The sequence below is a fragment of the Lonchura striata genome, chromosome 9 (assembly GCF_046129695.1).
Source record: "Lonchura striata isolate bLonStr1 chromosome 9, bLonStr1.mat, whole genome shotgun sequence".
NCBI lineage: Eukaryota > Metazoa > Chordata > Aves > Passeriformes > Estrildidae > Lonchura > Lonchura striata.
In genome coordinates this window covers 1,516,661-1,538,995 of record NC_134611.1, presented here as the reverse complement: position 1 = coordinate 1,538,995, position 22,335 = coordinate 1,516,661, and the positions used below count along the sequence as shown (strand labels likewise).

The 22,335-nt window shown below is 46.4% G+C and overlaps 3 protein-coding genes across 3 annotated transcripts; 1 reads left to right on the top strand and 2 right to left on the bottom strand.

Annotated features, from left to right (window-relative positions):
- Positions 1-162: 162 nt before the first annotated feature.
- MGST3 (microsomal glutathione S-transferase 3) lies at positions 163-5,198 on the bottom strand. Its single transcript, XM_021545855.2, has 6 exons — positions 5,118-5,198; positions 2,929-3,052; positions 2,043-2,116; positions 1,390-1,447; positions 658-730; positions 163-382 (listed from the first exon to the last, which is right to left on the bottom strand). The coding sequence occupies exons 2-6, from the start codon at positions 3,043-3,045 to the stop codon at positions 261-263; spliced, it is 444 nt and encodes a 147-aa protein (XP_021401530.1). The 5' UTR covers positions 3,046-3,052; positions 5,118-5,198; the 3' UTR covers positions 163-260.
- Positions 5,199-6,417: 1,219 nt separating this feature from the next.
- LRRC52 (leucine rich repeat containing 52) lies at positions 6,418-9,271 on the bottom strand. The gene is made up of 2 exons (XM_031505597.2): positions 8,653-9,271; positions 6,418-6,662 (listed from the first exon to the last, which is right to left on the bottom strand). Exons 1-2 carry the CDS (start codon positions 9,269-9,271, stop codon positions 6,418-6,420), a joined length of 864 nt encoding a protein of 287 aa, XP_031361457.2.
- Positions 9,272-10,996: 1,725 nt separating this feature from the next.
- Positions 10,997-21,751, top strand: NUF2 (NUF2 component of NDC80 kinetochore complex). The gene is made up of 13 exons (XM_021545847.3): positions 10,997-11,168; positions 11,905-11,979; positions 12,822-12,898; positions 13,076-13,137; positions 14,024-14,121; positions 14,508-14,581; positions 15,768-15,864; positions 16,783-16,845; positions 17,498-17,635; positions 18,514-18,654; positions 19,442-19,617; positions 21,015-21,150; positions 21,400-21,751. Exons 1-13 carry the CDS (start codon positions 11,046-11,048, stop codon positions 21,547-21,549), a joined length of 1,410 nt encoding a protein of 469 aa, XP_021401522.1. The 5' UTR covers positions 10,997-11,045; the 3' UTR covers positions 21,550-21,751.
- The last annotated feature ends 584 nt before the right edge of the window (positions 21,752-22,335 follow it).

The window sequence follows — 22,335 nt, the reverse complement described above, 5'->3', positions numbered from 1 at the left end:
GCTATATGGGTTAAATGAGCTGCAAGGTGGCTTTTTGATCAGTAAAATCATAAAAGCTAGAAGGAACATCTGCCTGGCAGACAGATTTCTGTAATCCTACAAAAACAGAGTTGTTCTAGTGTTCTGCAGAGCTTTTTAAGAAAACCCTCTGTAACATTAGAATGAAAATACAGAATGGACAACTTCCTTTTATTGAGAAAGAAAAGGAAAAAAAACACAGGAAGCCAAGTGTTCTAAAAGAAAACAGAAGAAAAGTCCCTTTAGCTTCTGCAGCCTTGCTGGCAGACCCAGCCCAGGTGCTGGCAGGCTGAATAGATGCCTGTGCCCACCAGCCCAAGGAGTGCCACGGAACCAAGGGCCCCTCTCCTTCGGTTTTTGGGATCTGGAAAAAAACCCAGGATTTGTCAGTTCACTGATAGACAAGCCCAGCCTGGAGATTGAAGAAGGGAGCAAAAACTAAAGGGAAATCCCCAGGGCAAAGCAGCTCGGGCCTCTTAGGGTAGGCATCCCTGCTGGATGAGAGCTCTTTCCAAGAGCAGGAAGAGTGTGCTGCAGTGTTGGCAGACCCTGTACCCTTTCCTCCACCCCTGGCTGGGAGCAAGGAGTCCTGAGGTCACTGTAGGAGACCTGAGTGTGTGCTGCAGGGTACAGTCCTACCTCCTGTGTAGTAGCCATAGGCATAGAGGAGCCTCCCAACGATCCAGGCAATGCCAAGCCCTGTGGCCACTCGCTGCAGAGAAAGGAGAAGCATTAAAGGCTTTGGAGGCTTGAGCAGGTGCTCAATCTCATTTCACCCCTGGCCAGTTAGCCAGAACAAGGATTGTGGAGACAGCTGCTGCCCCAGTGCCTCCAGCAGGTGTTCTAAACTTCCACCTTGACTCTTCATTTAGAGCTTGCTCCAACATGGCTCCCATCTGCCAGATGTGCCTATGCTGCTTCCTTCCCTCTTGAAAAGGAGTCTGTCTTCAGGAAAGATGTAATTTGTCTTTTGATGACAAAGACAGAGATACTGGGTATGGCCTCTCCCATGTGCCTGCCTCCTCCCAAGTTGTCTGCATATTTCAGTTAAACGTAATCCAGGCTTTTGCTGGCTTCCTTTGGCAGAGCTTGGAAAAACTGGGCTGAAGGGTTTCTTCCCACTCAGCGGCTGGAGGCTGCAAATGCTTTACTTTGTCTAGCAAGGCACCTTTAGGGCAGGGACTATAATAGCTGAAACAGCAGGAATGAGTTTATTACTTGTGATTCTCCTGCAGAAGACCTTCTACAACTAAGTTTTAAGAAGGGGCACTGCTCTTAATGTCTGATGTGGCTACTGAAGGGGCTGTCTTGGCCTCCTGCCACACACCTTGCCCAGGTCAGGGAGCCAGAGCAGAGTTCTGCATCACTTACCGGGTGGTGGAGTCCACCAGTGCCTAAAAAGAACAGGAAGGCAGGGTAGACTTCCAATCTGAAAGTAAAAGTGAGGAGATTGTGTTTGTGCTCAGGTTGCTTACAAAGACAAAACTCCAGAAGGACAGAAACTGCAAACATTCCCTGCCAAGGGCATTTTGGGCTCATTACAAGTCTCTGTGCCCAGTGCTGTGGCTGCAAAAGGAAGCACTCATGGTTTTAGGGGCTTCCTCCCAGCCTGTGGCTCTCTCCCAGGACACCCACCCACTCTTTCCATTTTATTCCCTAAGCCACTCTAAACATTCCCCAAGCACCCCTCTGATGTGCTGTTGCAACATGTCTGCAGGAGCTGGGTGGACTTTGGCCTCTCCTCAGGGAGACCTGGGCAGCACAACAGGTCAGCACCTTCTGGAAACAAAATTCCTCACGTCTTAAGATCTACCCCTGAAAGCAAATTGGGAACTGGGGAAGAGGAGATGGCTTCACAGCACCATCCCACAGTTTAAGGCATGGGAAGGAGCCAGCACAGCCTTTCTGCTAGGCTCTGCAGGGCTGAGCCTGGATCAAAGCAGAGGCAGCAGCACCTCTGGGGCTCTGGGCCCTGCCCCTCAGCCCCGTGTGCTCCAAGGCCCCCGTTCAAAGATGTCACTCACGTGTTCTGGTGCGCGCGCTGGATGCAGTTGAATATCTGCCCGTGTTCAGGGTCTGTGCTGTACATGGCTGGGTACTGCCAAAAAATAAACCAGCAGCAAAGCATCAGCAAGTGAGGCCTGCAGCTCCTCTCCCCATACTGCCCGCATGCTTGCAAGAACAACCTGCAGTGGCATGTTAGAGGCTGTGCCTGCCCTGCGGCCCACAAAAGCTCTGTTCAAGGTCACCGCCTTCCTGGAGCTGCTGCCTGGCTGCAGAGGCTTCCCCAGGCCTCAAATCCAGCCCTCTGTGCATCACACACACTGGCTACATCTGCTCCAGTCCAGGAATGGGATCACCTCAACAGGCAGCTGGAGCTGTCCTGGTGCCCACCCCTGCTCATCACTTCCATGAGTGAAGTGGTGAAAGAACAAAGGAGAAGTGATTTGTGCTGAAGCCAAGTGGCACAGCAGCCACTGCATGCCATGGCCCTGACTCACAGTGTCCCCACCCAGCCCACAGCTCTGCCTGCCATAAAAGCTCCCCAATAGATGCTGAGGGAAGGTCACTTTGAAAGACTTGTGACAGGGCACACATGCTTCCCCCTGAGTTTGAGAAACCCTTCTATCACTTCTGAGCCATGACCCCTTTCCCATTTCAAAGGAAAAAGGGCCAAACAGTTTCTTGCCCATCAGTGCTGCCAAGCTCAAAGCCACATGCTTTCAGCTTGATGTCCCAAATCCCAAGCTGTGTTATCCAAATCCCTGGAGCTGCTTTCTGGAGAGCCATGGCAGCTCCATCCCTTCTACACCTGTGTGGTGGGGCAGGGAATGTCAGCAAATCACCCCAAACTGATTGAGGTGTCAGCAGACTGGCTCCAACCTTGCCGTGCCCTCTCTGAGCACTCACCTCCACACGGTACTTCTTGCGGGCCTTGCCCACGTTTATGGCGAGGTGCATGACCAGGACAAAGCTGGCGGCCCCGGTCAGCATGACGTAGCCATATTCCTTGGAGAGAACAGCCATGGTGGTGCTGCCAGAGAAAGGGAGCCCGTGAATGTTCTGGGGAAGTGGCAACACGTGATATAGGTGCATGGAAGAGTCGCTGAGCTTGGACCCCAAGAGCTCCTGGCACAGGGACTGGCTGAAGGAATTTGTACCTTTTGGAGCCTGCACAAACCAGGAGTTCTCTGCATAGTTCCTGTTAAGCAAGACTTAAAATCATCTAAGCATTGGTGGGAAGTGGTGTCTGGAGAACCTTAGTGCAGCCTGGGCCTTTCCAGCCCCAGAGCTAGGGGCCATCAAATGAAGTCAGTTGATTTCCAGCCTGTTCCCCAAGAGAGATGTTTCTTCATGCACTGGGAACCACACCTATGGAACTCCTTGCCAAGGGACATTGTGAACGCAGGCACTTCTCATAAATTCAACAGGAAACTGGGAATAAAGGGTAAACTGGGAATTATAAACTGGCTCAGAAATCCCCTGAGCTGGAAGGAGCATCATCAATGATTAATTTGTACTGCTAAGGTCACCCTTACATAAAATACTAATAAAACCCACCACCACAGCAATGATAACTGGACTTTTGGGTAAAGAGCCATTGGCCAGATGACCAATGTTCTGCCCTACAGCTCCCAGGAAGCCTCTCAGAGTCACAAACTGGTGAACAGCTCCAACAACACACAGCTACTGGCATTTACAAACATCTGCACCAGTGGCCAGGGGACACCAGGGCCTGCCTGGCTTTTGTTTAATGGTTCTGTGCTCCCTCATGCAGGCCTGAGACAGAAGCATGGGGCAGAAGGTGCATCCTGCAGCCTCTACATTCCACATTCTCATTTTTCCTGCTCAGCAGCCCCCATAAGCTTGCCCTGCTCCACACAGAGCACTCTGGCTCCCTCCCTGCTGCCAGGCAGCACAAGGGCCCTTCCCCACAACCATCTTGCACAACCCCAAACGTCAGATGCCTGCCTGGGTGACCTTGGAGGGTGCTGCATGACACAGCCCAGCAGAGACCTCCCTCCAGCACCGAGAGAATTCTCCAATCAAACCCCAGTTGGTGCCTGTCTCCAGACGGTGCCTCCATGATGTAGTGAGGTGTTGGTGTCTCCCTGCACTGACCCACCAGCACAATCTGTCAGTGTGGGGAAAAACAGACCATCTCAGGGAACTGCTGCAAAGTCTTCCTCTTGCACCCCTCACAAGGGATCTTTGGGGACCAGAGTGTTTTATTTCTCATTTGCAGAGGATTATCATCGATGGAGCAAGGTGAAGACAACAGCTAGTTTTGTCCAAAGGAAGTGAGGTAAACAATTATCAGTAAGAATATTAAAACCATGAAGTAATGAAGAAAACCCAGCTGCATGCACCTGTAATTGAGGTTAGAACCTGACAGGTGACACACTGAAAATAGAACATGTAGAGCAGGTTGGTGGTCACACTTCTCCCTTCAAATCACAAGGTTGTTGGAGAATCAGGCATTTTATCTTCCAGCACTAAGTTATAATCTGGGGATTTATTTTGGGAGCAAAGAGTACGGCAAAGCATTAAACCGGGTGTGTCATAAAACTGCTACTCTTACACTACTGGTATCAAAGCCTTTGCTCTCGTAATTCCGTGCCATATAAAGCACTCCAAAGTCAGCAGGACTCCCACGGTCGTTTCCGGATTGTGCTGCCCGGAGCGTTTCAGCAACCTTTGCCCGCAGCTGCAAGGGCTTGGCTGTCACGGTGCACAAGACTCAATTCCTACCTTTTTACCCTGCGATGTTTCCGGCTGGAGCCACAGACACGAGATTTTGGAGCATGACACGGCACAGAGCGGCCGCACAAGAAGGGACCTTCCCAACTCTGCCACGACACCGCAGCTGCTGTGAGTCAGCAAAGCGCATTAAGGCTCCTTGAACAGACCCACGCGTGGATCCGCACTGGATTACCCGATGTAAGCTCAGCCCTTCGAGCCAGCAGAGCGACAAAAGGGAGCCGAGCCCCCTTCCCCCGGAGCCTCCCCCGGCTGGGAGATGTCCACAGCGCTTGCTCCGTTTACCATCGGGACAGGCTGACCCTGGAGCATCCCCCTGCCCCCGGCCCCGCACTCACCCTCGGCGCGGCGCGGAGCAGCCCAGGCGCTGCGGGACGGAGCCGGGACGGAGCCGGGGGCCGTGCCGGCCGCAGCACCGCCCGCAGGCGGGGCCGGCGCTCGGCCAGGCGCGATCAGTCTCCCTGCCGCGACAGAAGAGTGGGACACGGATTGATGAACCGCTGCCGAGGGATTTGCCGTGACGCTGTCCCCCAGCGCACACACATCGTTATGCTCAGCCTTTCCCCCACTCCCTTTCTGCCATTTTACCCGTTGTGAAAGGGTAAAAGAGCTCTCAGCCTCATTCGCAGTCTACACTTTAATGGCTCCGAGTTTGGTGATTGACACCGTGCTTGCTGAAATCTCCTGGTTTCCCCTCTTACCTCACCAGATCCTACAGCGTGTTTCACAAGTGGAGTTGCTGTGCTGGGTCGTGTAAGCAGACACTTCCCTTGGCAATTCCCAGCGCTGGTGGTAACAAGGATATTAAATCTCCCTGTAGATGTAACTCTGACACTTTGGTATGGACACACAACCCATTTCCAAGAATATTTGGAGAGCGTGTAAGCAATATTTTTACTTTATAAAACATTCCAGTTTTAGGAAATATCAGAGTGTGACACAAAAGCAGAGCTGGACTTTGCAGTTCTGTAAATGTTCACAGAACAGTGGAGAGGCACAGGTGGTCTGGCTGCACTGCAGGAGCACAAAGGGTTCCTTTCTGTAATCAGTGTAATGGGAAAGAAAAGAAGAACCAGTGAGATCCTGGGTTCCTAAAGTCCTGGTTTCAATCTCTTTGTCCTTCCAAAGCAGGAAGTTCTTAGATTCCCTGGGGCTCCAGCAATCCGGTAATTCCCTGGGGCTCCAGCTGTGGAGGCTGATCCCTTTAAGCCCTGGTGGGTTTTCTAGCCAGGAAGGGCCTTGTGACCTCCTTGGCCACAGCACAGTGGCAGGACCTCTCCCGTATTTCAGTACCTTTTCAAGCCAGTCCTTATGTCCCTACTGTTCTGTGGTCCCAAGATAGGGTAGAAGTGGAAATGCCTGGCACTGTGCCTCTCACACCTACCCAAAATGAATATTTTGCCAAAATCCTGAACCAGAATGGCAGAAGACTGGGTAAAGAACAGCAAGTGAAACTAGGAGCACAGCAAGTGAAACTGGAGCACAGATACTTCCTTCTCTTGTAGTTTTATTTCACTTACCAAAAAAAAAAAAAAAATCTAAGGTGGAACAGCATGGGAATTCAGGCAGGAAGGACCTGCCCTTGGTTCCCAGAATGGGAGTTCAGAAGGGCTGATTCTAAGTGGCTGTGTCTTCCTCCTACTCCTCCTCCTCTTCTTCTCCCTCTCCCTTTGAGGCATGGGCCTTGTAGATGACAGCACAGACGCCAGCCAGCCAGGCTGCCATGGTGCCAACAAGGAATATGCAGAAGCCCACGAGGCACAGAAAGACATAATCCTGCTTGTACAGCTGGGTCAGGCAGCTGAAGTGGAGCTGTGCCTCTGCTGCTGGCATCCTTAGGGCACGCAGGCCTGCTGGGGTGTAGCAGGTGATGTTGTCAGCATCTGCAGAGAGATGAGCAGAAGTACGACTCTCTAGCCTGGATCATAATTTAATGAATAGGAGTCCTGGTAGAAAAATTATGGGAGTGCTTGCTAAAAGCTTGAAAAATAACTGCAGACGTCATGCCCTCCCCCACTCCCCCTGGCTTGGGTAAAATCTGACAGCCAAACTCATGCTAAACCTGTGCTAAACCCTTGCCAAACCACAATTCCTAGGTTGCCAGAATAGTTTTTGCAGTGTTGGCTCCACAGGATAATATTGCCCACTGAATTATGCCACTGTCGGCAAACTGCTATCCCTGGCCTCCTTATCTCTGCTGATTGAGCACTTTCATCTTCATATAAGAGCACCTGTTTGTTGGTTTTTGTTTTGTTTTTTGTTTAATCTCAAACACCTTCTGAAGTGGTAGAGCCTAAATTATGCTGGAATAATGAGGCTGCTGTGTGTTTGACAACAAGGGTGGTTTGCAGTCAGGCACAGCCTTACCTGCTCTGTGAGACAAGCAGAGGCAACTCATCAATGATTCAGTTCCACTGAAATAACAACCATACCCTGTCATATTGCAATATCTGCAGTGATAAACAGATGCTGCCTGCTCCTTTTCAAGTTAGTGAAGGATCAGTGTGGTACAGGGTGGCCCCTCAGCCATCCTCTGCAGGTTTTGAGCCCCATGGTCACTGTGGTGGGCACAGGCTGGGCACCGCTGGATGGACAGGATGGAAGAGCCTGAGGGAAGGGGAGCACTGCTCCATGCAAGGGATGGAACAGGAGTGGTGGAGGGGAACAAGGCTTGGGGGATTTTTATTGCATTACACTGTATTGTATATGGCTGAGTGATGTTGTTCATGCTGATCTCTCCACTGGTCTTGAGTAAAACTGAAGAGCTTTTATCTCTCTGTTACCCAGATCCATCCAAACTTGGGCAGCTTTGTGTCAGCCCCCAGGCTGAGCTCAAAACTCTGATGCACAGGTATTTCTGAAGGTCAGGAGCCTTTCTAAAGGCCAGGCTGGGGTCTGCTTGCAGCAGATTCCAGGGCTCTGTCCCAGTATCTCTCTGGCCTGGAACAACCCTCAGTTTAAAGCTGCCTTTCCTACTCCTCCCCTCCCCAACAGCCTGCTTTGGGCTTTGAGCTTTATTCTCCTGTTGCAGGGTTCAGTGGGTTATCTTCAATCTCACTGCTGAGAGCTGTACTTTATTCCACTGTTCCATAACTGCATGTGGGAAAAAAAACCCTTTATTGTCTATAAGGAGCTTACTACATCTAATAAAGACACTGAGATGTCTTCAATTCTGTCCTAACACCAGCTTCCAGCTGCCCTTCCCTTTTTCCCCCCTGGGGCTCTTTTGTGGCCCTTTCTTATTCAGACTTTCTCAAACAATTTCTCTCTTGCAGCTCTCTCTCACCATTGTGCCCTGCATTACTAAAACCAAAGCTTTTCTTGTTCACGGGTGCTGTGCTGTGTCTCTTTCTGGAAAAACTAAGTCCATGTGCTGCAGCTGCAAAGCAAAACATCACCCTTGGGACCAGTGTTTTTATGGGAAAGGGAACTGGTGATTGCTCTGCCTCGGCCTTTCCAAGGCTTGGTTATAGAATTTCTCAGTATGATGGGCAGCAGCTGACTTTGGGGTGGAGACAAGGCAGGAAATTCAGAGCAATGATTTTCCCATTGCACATCTCCCTGGAGCTGTGTTGGGCTCCTCGTTCTTGGCGCTGCAGCCATGGGGTACTGTGCAGGCACAGAAACACCTGAGGCTGGATCCAGGTGTTTTAGGGAAGCAGCAGTGTCCCAGCTGCACACCACACCTCCCTGGCTGCTCTGGGGATGTGAACAAGTGGGACTCTTCATGGGTGTAACCAGCTGCTCCCAAGCCTGGTTTGTGTGGCAGCAGAAAATGGCATGCAATGGCACAGCCCCGTGAACTGAACTTTTAGGAAATAGAGCAGAGGGCTCTTTCTGTTCCACGCAGATCTGTGCTCGCACAGCCCTCACCTGGAAAATGCACGTCACTCTCCATCATCCAGGTGATGAAGTCCAAAAAGGAACAGTTGCAGTGCCACAGGTTGTCACTGAGCCCCAGAAGCCTCAGGTTGGGCAAGTCCTGGACAGTGCTGGTGTCCAGGAAGGTTAAGCCCGTCTGGCTCACATCCAGGTGCCTTAGCCAGGTGTTGTTGGCAAAAGCATCCTTCTCGATGGCCACAAGGTTGGGATTGTCCGAGATCTTCAGCACCACCAGGCTGAGGAGGTGGGAGAAGGTGCTGAAGGTGACCTGTGTGAGGTTGTTGAAGCTGAGGTCCAGATAGACAAGCTTGGCCACACCAATGAAAGTGAAATCCAGGTCATCCCCCAAGAGGTTCTTTCTGCAGTCCAGATAGACCAAATCAGCCAGGAAGCTCAATTCCAGTGCTGGCAGGTACGAGACGTTGTTTGCTGCCAGAATCAGCTGCCTGGTGTCCAGAGGGATGTCCACAGGGAACTCCTGCAACTGCTGCCCGGTGCAGTTCACCTCCAGGTACTGGCAGCTACACCTGCTGGGGCAGCTGATCCCCTGTGATGCCATCCCCAGAAGAAACACGAAGCTCAGGGACCACGGTCTACCTGAAGGAGACATGGTTTGAGACCTTCCAGGCCACTTAGCCTTTGGTGTTCTGCAAGCAGCCCTACGGCAGCTGCACTGCCCTCCCAGCCATGCCGAGGAGGTGTCTGGCTGCAAGGCTGTCGGGAAGCACTTTGTGGCTCACCTGAGCCCTTGGCAGAGTGCCCAGCTGGAAACCGAGCCTGGCTTTTACATGGGCAAGTGCAGAACAGTGGCTGGAGTGTCTGTGTCTCACACCCGGTGCCAGGTGACACCTGCGTGGTGTCAGTGGCTTGCAGAAGCTGCCTGTTTTCGGGGACACTGCTGTGACCTTGCTGAACTACTTCCAGCTGAGAGGATGTGCGGGAAGCTGCGCGTGGTGTGGGAGCATCAAAACTTTGTGGGCAGAGTGTGAACAGCCCAAATTTTGTCAGAAATGGTGCCACACTGCAAGGGGTGGTACTGGTTAGGCAAGAGTCCTGTGCAATGCTGGGCTGGCTTTGTCTCCTTTCAGGAGCCAGGAGGTTTTATCCCATGTAGTAGGAGTAATGTGTCCAGGTCTGGGGATCGTGGCACAAGATGTGGCGATGTTGGAGAGTCCAGAGAGGCCATGGAGATGCTCAGAGGGCTGGAGCAACTCTGGAGTAGGGACAGGCTGAGCTGGGGCTGTGCAGCCTGGAGAGGATTCTGGGGACGCCTCACCTAAAGGGATTTTGGAAAGGAGATAGAAAGACTCATTACACGGACAGGAAATGAAAGAACCAGGGGGAATGGCTTCAAACTGATAGAGGGCAGGTTTAGAGTGGACGTGAAAAACGCCAAGTCACTTGGTTTTTAAAATTTTAAAAGATTAATAATAATGAAATGGTTATAAAAATAGTACTGCAATTAGAGTAAAGTCTAGAGTTAGGACAAGTACAAGACAATAAAAAACAAAGAATTACGATGTCAGGATGCTCTCTGACACTAAGTCACGAAAAGCATCTCTTATGAACAAAGGAATCACCCTTAAACCAATACACTCCTGCATATTCATATATCCTTCATGGTTATGCATTGATTCTATTCAAAACAAGAAACTCTGTTGTAAGTCAACTATTTCTATTAATGCCCATTAATTAGCTTCTTCTGATAAAAAGCCATAAATTCCTCTCCTTTGGAAGATTTAGGTGTTCCTCGAAGCGAGTATCTCATTCCTAAAAAAAAAAAAAACCTCCCTCCCACATACATAGTCTTTATTTGAACTACTAAAATCTTAATTTTAACTACAAAAGCACAACTAATCAATAGAACATAATACATATAGTAACTATCTGCGTAGAGCCATATAATATGCATTTTTTACAGTGGATATTAGGGAGAAACTCTCCCCTGGGAAGGTGATGAGGCACAGGGTGTCCAGAGACGCTGTGGCTACCCCATCGCTGGAAGTGCCCAAGGCCAGGTCGGATAGGGCTTGGGGCAACCTGGGGTTGTGAAAAGTGACGCTGCTCATGTCAGGAGGAAAACTAGGTGAGCTTTAATGCTCCTTCCAGGGATTTTATGACTCGTGCAGAGACAGCCCCGCCCGGCAGCACCGCGGGGACGCGGCCGCCTCACGCCGCCCCGCCCCTCACGGCCAACGGCCCGCCGGGCCACGCCCACCCGCGGCAGCGCGGCCGCGGATAGGCCAGGAGAGGGCGGGAACGCGTTAAGCCCCGCCCCCTGATGACGATACGATCTCTGATAGGTCAGCGAGGCGGCGGGGCGGGGAAAGGCGGATTTAAACAGCGGGCGCGCAGCGGAGCCGCCGCCGTGTCCCGCCGCCGCCATGGAGACCATGACCTTCCCCCGCTACAGCCCCGACGACATCATCAGCTACCTCCGCTCGCACATCCTGCAGGGCAACGAGGCCCGCAACCTCGTCAAGGGCGACGTGTTCGGCAGCCCCAGGGTGCGTGAGGGGGGCGCGGGGCGGCCCGGCTGGCGGCGGGGCTGGGCCCGGCTCGGGGCCTGCCGGGAGGCGCGGTGGTGTCACCGGCAGCACGGCCTGTCTTCCCCAGCTCTGTGGGGACTCGGTAAAACGGCCACGGCCTCTCGTTCCGACATCCTGCCGGGTCCGTTTAGTGCTTTTAAACTCTTTCCATCACTCTATGCATTTAGTGTTAGCCAGTGAAGAAGAGCGGCTTTAAAGAGGAGTTGATGCCTCCGAGTGGTTCTTGCTGCTGTTATTATTTGTGTTTCAGCCTGCGGTGAGAAGAGTCTGCCTTGTTTGGATGGTTTTTAAGAAGCAAAGTCGATCACAGATTAGTGCTATAAATTAAAAATTGTTTGGCTTGTGATTTTTTTCCCCCCCTTCATTTTAATAATCTAATTAAGGGCACTCATTGCTACAGGATTATAATTTCTGTGACCGTTTTTAGGCTTGTGGCACTGCTTGGTTTGGAAACTGCTCAGCAAGCTGCAGTGTAATGAAAACCAATGCCAAGGCTGTAACTGCTCGAGCTGACTACTGCCTCTTGAAACTGAATTATCAGCAAATAATGCTTGAACTGAGAGATGCTGGAAAGCGAAACTTTGTTGTCATGTAAAATCAGCTTTCATATGTTAAAAACGGAATGCTTTCATGGCCTGGTGTGAGAGCCTGGAGTAATCAAACATATACTGAGTCATGTTCTCTCTTCCTGCAGCTTGATGTTTTACACATGATTTACCTGAGAATCCTGCAGAAAGTGTGTGGGATCCGACTGGAGCACGCCTACATGGTAGGGCTGCCTGTGGCAGGGGTGATGGGAAGTGAAAGGAAAAGAATATTGGACTTACCTGTTCTTTGGGATGCTAAGAGTGCCAGAAATGTCTACGGTCCAGGAGGGACAGGACACCATGCCTTGAAAATCCATTCTGGGTTCCTGCCTTTGGCCATGGCTGGAGGAGGTTGGACTAATATGGAAGGAATGTGAATATTGCTTTGGATATTTGATCATCTCTACTCCTCCATTAGCTGAGGGGAAAGTGAGGAGGGACTGATACCTAAATTGATTAACAGTTAATTTATCCACTGCCTCTGTTAGGCAAGAACTGATCCTTTAAAAAGAGAGTAAATGGTTTTGTCTCATGGCTTTCCTGGATAAATGGAAATGTGCACAAGGTAACTCTGTTCTTCCCAGGCAGTGCCATCAGCTGCTGTGCTGTGAGGTTTAAAATGTCAGAGAAAGGGGACAGTGTACCAATTCATTCTCCTCCTGACTTCTTCATGAAGCAGTTGAGTGTATAAATTTTGGGGTGTTTCAAGAAGGAGCTTCTTGCTGGTAGCTGTATAATGTGCTGCACAAGTTATTAACAAAATAAAACAGTTTAGATTCAGTGCCAGAGTGTGTAACATTGCTGCTTTAGTTATTGTATTTTTATGTCTTTTCTAGCCAAATTTGATCCTTAAAATAGTGTGCTGATTAACTTGACGACACTTTTAGCCTTTAATATGTGTCCCATGTGGATGGGAAGATTATCATCCCTGTTTTTAATCTATCGGAATTATTTTATGCTGTGGAAAATGCTGCATACTTTTTGTTTTAAATATTCTTTCCTGACACTCTTTTTTACTCTTTAGATGCCACTCAACGTTGACATTATGTACCCACAGATCTATGAAGGCTTTCTACCTGTCTGTAATTTGTATATTCACATGTAAGTAGAAGATGCTTGTCTTGTGGGCAAATGTTTTGTTTTGCTGGGCAAATGTTCTGGGATGAGAATCTGGGATCTATTTTGTAGCAAATGTGATTTTGGGCATGAACTGAGCCATGGTTAACAGACCCAAGTCTCAGTCACTGCAGCTGAGGTTGTGCTTTGCTCTCCTTGCAGGGAAAGCTTGCTGCCCATGTGCCGGATTAGTGACTTCCAAATCGCTGATGTTTTGAACCCAAGTAAGCAAGTGCCTTGTAATCCTTGTGTTTGCTGGGTGCTGCGTGGTATTCCAGGTGGTTTTTCTCCTTGGGCATAGCCAGATGGGCATCTAGTGTGGAGAAGTGTCCTTGAATTTCTGCTGCTCTTTTGACTCTGACTCTTAAACAAGCTGGTTCTAGGGGACAGTTTTATTCCTTATGTGGTCTGGTGCAGGTCAGTAACTGAGGGCAGCTTTGAATGCTATGAATCTGATGGGCTGCTGGTCTGGAGGTGGGCTGTGACATACTTATAACAGTGTAATAATAGATGGGGATGAAAATTACCCTGACAGCTCTGGAGTACTTTGGGATTTCTTAAACTGATGCTTGTGCTCCACTCCTTTCAATACCCAATTGTGATTCTGCCACAACACAGACAACTTGGAAAATGCTACTCTGAAGAAATTTTTCACTTCTAGATCTGTCTTGTCTAAGACATTCAAAGCTTTTGTAATCATCTTTCAGAAAGTTTGCTTGGAATAAAGATGGAAAGTCCCTTCAGTTCAAATTGCTGCCTTCAGTTCAGCTGATAGCTACAGAGAGAGGCTCTCTCTTCAGAGCTGTAGTTCAAGATTGACACTCTTTCTCCCTGGCTTCTGTTTGAATGGGAAGGCTGTGTGTTAACAGCCTTTTCTCCCAAGTGCCATTATTAATTTGTTAAATGACACAGAATTGCTAAGTGTTGGTAACCAGCTTGATGCTGGTTTTTGTGTAGTCTGAAATCTTTGCAAGCTGAGTGGGGGAAGAACGAATTTGGATTGTGTTTTGTAATTTCTGTCTCCTTGAGTTACACTTGACCCAACTTTTTTTAAGCAATTGCAATGCTTTTGGAAACCAGCTCAGTGAGTTCTTGCAATTCCTGTTTCAGAGACGAAAAGGACTGTTCGCTTCTTGAGTGGCATCCTCAACTTTGTGAACTTCAGGGAATTTCGGCGTGAGGCCTACTTGGAGCTACAAATGAGCTATGTAAGATTAGGTGCCATTTTATTCCAGATGCTTGTAAAAGTATGATTGAGATTAACCTAGAACTAGGAGCATGAAGATTGAGGTTCAACTTCAGGTTTATGTAACATATTGGGATGTTAAATGTAGCCAAGTAATTCAGGAAGGTACTGGTTATTATTTAGGATACTACTGAAGGGTTTTTTTTCCCAATAACTTATTGGTGAGTGAAGGATTGACGCCTTGTATCATTTTGAGAAAAGCTGGATGCAACAGTTGTAGGTAGCTTCTGTTCTGAATGTCTCATAGTTCAGAGATGGTGCATTTCATGTGAAATAACGTTGAGCAAGGCTCTAATAAAAGCCCAGAGAGAAACCACACTTCTTTAAAATTAAATATTTAACTTCCAGAAATCAGCCATGGAGAAACTTCAACACCTGGAGGCTGTGAATCGGGAGGCAACACTGAAGCTGGAGAAACTGAAGTGAGTGTGAGGAGTAAGCACTGCGAGATGCACTGCTTGCTTTTCCTGGTCAGGCTGATCAGGGGGCCAGTTGTGTGAGACTCAACAAGTCTGAGTGCAGAGCCCTATTCTTGGGTCATAATAACTTGGTTCAGTGCTACAGGCTTGGGGAAGAGGGGCTGCAATGTGGCTCAGCAGAAAAGGACCTGGGGGTGCTGGTTGATAGTGGCTGAACAAGAGCCAACAGTGGGCCCAGGTGGCCAGGGAGGCCAATGGCACCTGGCCTGTATCAGCAAGTGTGGCCAGCAGGACCAGGGCACTGGCCATCCCCATGTTTGTCCCCCTGACTTCAAGAGGGACATTGAGTGTGTCCAGAAAAGGACAATGAAGCTGGGAAGGGTCTGGAGCACAAGTCTGATGAAGGGCAGCAGAAGGAGCTGGGGGGGTTTACTCTCTGCTGGCAGAAGAAAAAAAAAACCCAACTTTTACAGTTTATGGTTGCATTGAAAGAATCCTGTATTTGTATGTAGGGAACTAGGTCGAAACTTTTTGTTCTTATTTAGCTTTTAGTGATGTATCTTTATCCCTTCAACAGCTGGAGGAAGCTCATCTTTAACTTAATAGATGAGTAAAGTTGTCTTCCTTAGTTATTTGACATATTTGCCACAATCTCTGTTTTTCAGGCCATTTAGCCCTGCTGCCTGTGTCTTTGCACCATTAAGTCTTGTTTTTGCTCATGGATAATAGGATGAAGAAATGGCTGGTTTCCAAGACAGCTTTCAAAACAAAGTGTTTTTTCTTCTGACAGCAGCTCTTGGTGTGTGCTACACAGGGGGTTCTCTAGCTGGGCTAGGTCTACACTAATATAAGCTGTTTGTATGACAGGTAATATGCAAATTTTGTAAATGAAAGTCACCACCAAAACTGGTAGGAGTGTTGTACTTTCATGCTTTGCTTAACATGATCTTTAAACTTAGTCCTCTGTGTTTGTGCCACTTCTTACTGAAATAGCTGTTTAGATTATGCTTCAACTTCAAAATCTTACAAGCAAAGCAAAATAAGATATATTCATTTCAGACTGTCTTGCTCTCTGATTACTGAAGTTACTGGCTGTAAACTCTGTGGAGACAGTGATTGTTTTATCTACTGTATTCTGACTGGACTATAATGATGCTGAAACTGCCCAATATCTTTATTTTTCCCTCAGCACAGTCCCAGTTGAACATGAGGAAGAGATCAGGCAGCTCACAGAGAACATTCGGGAGCTGGAGCAGCTGCTAAGGCAGGAGTATCGTCGGAAACAAGTAGGATCTTGTTCTGTATTTCTCTGAAAACCTGCTGTGGGCTCCTCACTTCTCTTGATTTTAGTCCCTTCCCTCAAACTCAGTGGATAAAAGGGACTTCTCTGATTTAAAACAATGGCCATTTTAGCAAAATGCTGTTGGACCCCTCTTTGTTTCACTGTAAGGAATATGAAATATGCTCTTAATCAGACTTGGGGAATACAAAAGTATAGTTGAGTCTTTTTTTGAAATGCATTTCTTCAGTGACTTGGGAGATGCACATGACACTTCCAAACAGGAACACAGGGATGTTCCTCTTTCTTTTCCATTTGAATTCAAAGAATTGGAGCTGGAGGTGAGCCATGGCAAGAAATGAGGCTTAAGAAGGGTCACCCAAGGGAATGCCTGGCAAAAAGAATGGGGCTAATTGCAGGGGTAACTTTTCAGCAGTGGAAACTTGCCTCTCAGGTCTCACAGATAACCTTTTTAGCTCCTTTGGGAGAAAGAAATTAATAATCTATGGTCAGGATTCTTTTGTTTTGTCAAGTCATTATTTATTAGCATTATTAACCTTGTGTTTTTCTATTATTTGGGACTTTATATTAAATCATATTTTTCCCTGAAGAACAGGGCCCCTGGCAAAGAAAGCTGTGAGGGTATAATAACTGCTAGGGTCAGTGAGAACAGGGATGGCCAATCTCTTATCCCTATTCCTAGTTACCGACCGCTGGCTGCATCCCTAGTACTTCCACTGGTTTTGGTGACAGTGTTCTCCTCTCCTGTCTTTGAAATCTTACAGACTACAGTTTTGTCTGCTGTGGGACACATAGGGCCTATAAATGGGATTTCTCCTGTGGACAGATCTATGATAGAAGGATTAGGCAGGTAGCAGCTGTAGAGATGCTTGTGGAAAGCTTGGTGCCCTTCTTTTTTTTCCAGACAGCTTTGCAAGAAGTGACTTCTCAAAAGAAGACATATATTGCTGAGAGAACACAAAAACTGGTGAGTACACCTCTGTGTGGGTGCTGGCTGCAGATAACTGAGAGATCATGATCATCTCTCTTTCTAGGATGACATTATTCTTGGAATTAAGTCACTGGAAATCTGGACCTCTGAGGTGCTGTGGGTTTACCTTGCATGCACAGAGCGGGTTAATGAGGCAAAACAGGAGGTTTTGAACTTGTTGCTCTTCTCCCAGGCTGATAGAGCTGGCTCTGGAATGCTGCAGTCACTGCCTCAGTATCCCTAGGTCAGGAGCTCTGCTGGCAATATGCCAGGCTGGATGGGGCATGGGGCAGCCTGGTCTGGTGGGAGGTGTCCCTGCCCAGGGCAGGGGGTTGGAACGAGATGATGTTTGAGGTCTTTTCCAACCCAAACCATTCTAGGATTAGCTGGCAGGCTCTTGGTGGAAAATACCAGTTAACTGCTGCTCTCCTGCAGCCTTGAAAGCAAATCTGGGAAGCAAAATAGGGTGTTAATTGCTTTGATTTGGAATGTTAATGCTGTTCAGAGGAATTTATTTTCAGAACTTCCTAATGAGAATGACTACACACCAAAGAACCTATCTAGCTATAAGATCACGTCAAACTTTGCTGCACAATTCCTTTTTGCTCACCTAGTCACTAATATTGAAAGTGTTTGTGTCATTAACTAGAATGAGTGTAAAGTGTCTTTGGCTGCTTTGAAAGAAGAACAAGCACAGCTGAAATCCCAAATTGTGGAGAGTCCAGAAGAAGGAAAAAAGTACAACAAGCAGATGAAAGAGACTATTGAGAAATTGAAGAGATCCAAGGTGAGGTTTTCTTCTGTCCACACAAGGAGGTATTCTGTTAGAAAAGGCATGTTTTACTGGACTGTCATCATCTAGAACTGCTTTTTGAATGATCTAAAACACCAGCAGGACAGTGGTTAGTCTGAAATGAAATCACAGCCTCAGAGGAAATTGAAGGTTTGTGGTAGAGGTGGTGGTTTATTTTTGATGGGCTGTTTTTTCCTTTTGAAAAGCAAGATTGCAGTCACTTGTAAAATCATGTGTTGAACTCTTGAATCTGTTTGGCTGTTTGCTGTCCAGAGGAGACAATATTTTGTCAGCTCCCAAATATTTTTGAATTTAGAAAATGTGTTTCATAGCGCTTCTGTTGTCCTTCACTGTTTCTGGAATCAATGGATGTCTTTGGTAATATGCTGAACACTGAGTTCCCTCCTAGCTTTCTGTTTTGTTTTTTTTAAATTATTTTTGTTTAAACTCATTTTTGTGGTTTGAGATCGCTCACACTTCAGTGAAGTTTGCACTTTGCCTCTGAAGGTTATTTTTGTTCCAAAGGTGTAAACTTGATTGCTGTAATTTCAGGTACAAAGCTTTACATAACTCTTGTTTTACCAGTGTATAATTTCTTCACTGTACAGCTTATTTTTTCTGAAAGCTCTTGGAAAAAGCTGATTACTGATTAATTCAGTGTAAAACACTTCTATGTCACCTTTATTTCTGTGCTTTCAAATGAATGCCTTTCTTTTATTATTTTTTTACAAAGTGAAGAGCTCATTTCACTAACTCTTAAATATTGCTTCTAGTGTCTTTAAACAATGAGGGAAGGGTTCAAAGCTCAACATGCTTTAATTCCATATAAAAGAACTCTAAAACTGTTTATTGATAGTCTTCTCTCTTTAAAGCAAGAAGTTACTGCGAAGTATGAACGTTATAGAGATGTAGTTGAGGTTCTGCCATCGTGCCAAATGGAACTGCAGTTATGCCAAAAGAAGATGGAAATACAGGGAGAAAATGTGGAGAGACTGGCCATTGTGTCATCAGAGGTTTGTATTATCCAAATTATATCCTGTTAGGGAGAATTTGATGTCTAAGCAATGTTCCTCTCTTTCCTTTTCAGTGTAAAGAATGACATTTTGAAGTTTCCAAATTCTTTCTTAAAAATGTCAGTAAAACATTGCTGCTGCTTTGCTGGGTGGCACTAGCTAATGTACTATGCACTAGCTATTGACCACTTTGAATAGTCAAAAGCCTTTGTTGCCATAGAAACCTGACCTAAAATAGTTGGAGCTGTCTTGGGGTTGTTGGTAGGAAATGATGGGAAAAGAAAAGTGAAAATGAGTTTCTTCTGCCTTGAGAGTGGAAACTAAGAATAAAAAATTGTTACTTCAGGAGGAGTCATGTCTTAAATGGCTTTAAATTTATTAATATTACTAAGCTAGACATTCTCTGATGGAATGTGTCACAATACAGACCCTTGCTATTTGCCACTAGGTTTTGGGAGAATGCAGTTGTTAGGAGCAATTGAAAAATGGTGTGGGGTCTTTTTGGGTATTTGTATAGCATGTGTTGAAATTACCCTTGGCAAAAAGCTATAGCAGAAGTCACATTCGCTTCTGAAAGTCATCCTAACGGATGGAGTCTTGTCCATTTGGATGTATTTATAATCAGAAAAAGACCAGGGAACTGGGATAAGGAGCTGGCAATCAGATCTTCAAAAACCAGCCAGCTGGTTGTAATCTTAGCACATTTACAGGGTATGCTGTCTTGATAATTTCCCACCCCCATTTAATTTATTTCTATTTAATTTATTTCTATACTTCTGTACTCTAGGCCAGAAATCTGGAAGACCAACTTGACAATGCTCAGTTAGAGCTGAAAAAGGCCAATACAGATGAAACGTGCCTAAAGAGAGTGGTCACTGCAAAACATGAGAAGCTTGCTACAGCTGGAGCCCAGCTTAAAAAGATGCAGGAAGACATTGAGCAGCACAAGTGCACTGTGCTCGAGTATGGAGGAGTTGATGTTTCTGCCTGATACTGCTTTATGTCTTTGTTATGTGCTGCCAAAGTTCATCTCTGCTACAAACACACAGCTTAGCAGTGAGGGGAAAATGAGCAGTGTGGGACAGCTCTATGTGAAGACCAGCAATGCTGCAGGCAGGGATTTGGGGTCTCAAATCAATAATTGCAATGTGACTTGACAGCAATTCTTTTATTGGAGCACTAATTTAATTTATAATGCTTATTCTTGATTCTTTTATCTTCTTAAAGAGAATGTCACATTGGGATAATTTTCCAACTTATCAGACTTCAACAAAGCCCCATTTGCCTTTCATGAATTTTTCATAATTTCCCTTGCCACTTTTGCTCATTATCAAAGATGTTCAAGACCCATGGGGAAATGGGGCTCGCATCTCAGAGGAGCATTATCCTGACATGATGCTTCTAAAACAAAAGGAAAAGTGTCATTTGATCAAAGCCTCCCAGCCCCTCTTCCTTCCTCCCATATGCTGAAGGCAGCACCAAACTGCAGCCCTGGAAGGTCCTGGCTTCACTGTGAGCTTTGTGCTGAACTGTTAGGGAGAAAATTGATTTTTAAACAATTTTCATCTACGCAGATAGAGAGGAAAGGGAATATGGAACATTATTGGCTGTGATGGAAGGGAGCTTCTTGCACATGGCTGGGAGAGTCAAGTGAGATTTAGTCATACTTGAGGTTTGTGTGGTGTGCAGAATGGCACTTAGTGTATTGTACCAGCTACAAGAGAGTATTTGGGAGGAAAATGGGTTGGGCTTTGGGAGGAATTTCTGGACAGAAAGGTGTCTAGGCCTTGGAATGGGCTGCTCAGGGCAGTGTGGAGTCACTGCCTCCTCTGGAGGTGCTCAAGGAAAGACCAAGTACAATGGGCAAAGTGACAAGGGGGTGTTCATAGGTTGAGCTCAGAGGTCTTTTCCAACTTAAATGATTCTGTGAGAAGTAGCTTTTAATTTAGGAATGAAACCAACATGATATTATGTTCCTTTTTGTCAAACGTTGCTGCCTATTTCTGTTTTTAATGTGTCAGGTATTTCCCTTGAGTGATAAAATTAGATGCCTTGATAAGCAAGATGGGAAGGGAGGTAACCTTGGCTAAAGAAAAGAGCTTTTGCTGGTGAATAAAAGAATATGTCCTGACTGTTCCTTGGAGGTGGGAAGGTGCATATGGGCTCCTGCTAAGTATGAGTTTCACTTCTTGTACCTAAGTTCTAGTTTAAAAGTCACATTAACTTCTGAGAAAGTAAATTCTTTACATCATTGCTTCTGGTTTTATGCTCATAAAATGCAAGGTTTGCTCATGGTGGGCTTCAGTTTAATCTGGAATGAGTCAAAAGGCTCAGTACTAACTTTTTTCTGTCACCTTTAGACATTTTAATGAAGTCCAGGAGAAGAGGGGTGCTGTGTATGACAAAGTTATGGCCATTCGCAAGGAAATCAAACAAACAAAGGACAAAATTGAGCAGCTGAAGAATGATGCTGAAGAAAAAGCAACCAAAGCCAAGGTGAGGGTTTTATTTCTGCCCACCCCTTCCCCTCAAAAGAAATCTTTTTACCTTCCTGTTGTAGTGTGGACAGTGCAATGATCCTCTAAGCAGCCTTCCCTGTGTTCTGTGAATGGTGCTTCTTAAGCCATGGATGAGATACCCTTGAAATCATTTGAATCCACCAGACCATTCACTTGACATTGGTGCTTGATAAAGATTTCACTTTGCTGATGGATTTCTTTTTCCTTCTTTATTTCCTCTTTCCAGGAAATACAACTAATTTTGAAGGCTGTATTGGACAAGTGTCATGAATCTCTCCTTAAGGCAGTAAAGACTTCTGAAGCCTCAAGAGCAGAAAAAATTGATGAAATAAGGGAAGGGCTGTTAAGCATTCAGTCTTCTGGAGACACTTCTTAAGCCTGTCTAGACTTGTTTTCTGCTTTCATTGTGTTTGTGCTCATTCCTGAACTCAAGAGCTTCTGCTTTGCATGGGAAAGATAATAATTCCAGGTCAATCCAGCTTTCCCAAAATCCATGTCAGAAGGCATTTAACTTTCCAGGCTGATCCTGATGTCATGAGCTTGATGATATGGATAAGAAAACACTCAGTTCTTGGTGTTTAGTGGTAATATTGCAATTCTTGCTATCACCAAACTGCTCAACGTTTTAGAGAGAACCCTGCATTTGTAGAAACTGTTCTGGAGATTTTGATCAGGGAACACCTGGTGCCTTGGTCTGGCTTGAATGTTCAAGATAAGTCAGTAACAGGTGATGCTCCACTGCCATTATTCAATTATGCTGAAATCCTGACAGAGCAGTAGCATCTATCTAAATGCCAAGTTACTCTCATCTTAAATATTTGGAATTGTAAACACTCAGAAGTATCACTTTAATATCATTTTAGTTAAAAGTACACTTCCTCTCAATGCTTGAACTCATTGTGTCTGCTTTGTGGGGTACTGAACCCTCATCTGTTCATCAGTCTGCGTTAGGATGCTCTTAAATATAGATTGATGTTTTGTACCTTGTGATAGCCACAGTGGTTTTCATTTTTTGGAAAAAATAAAATGTTAATTTTTACTCTAGTTGATATAAAGGTATTGAACCCTTTTTCTCTTGGGTCTTTCCACTCCCTGAACTGACTTGGCATAAAGTTTCAGTTGAAAAATGTTGCTTTGTACATTTGTAAGAATGTGTGCTATG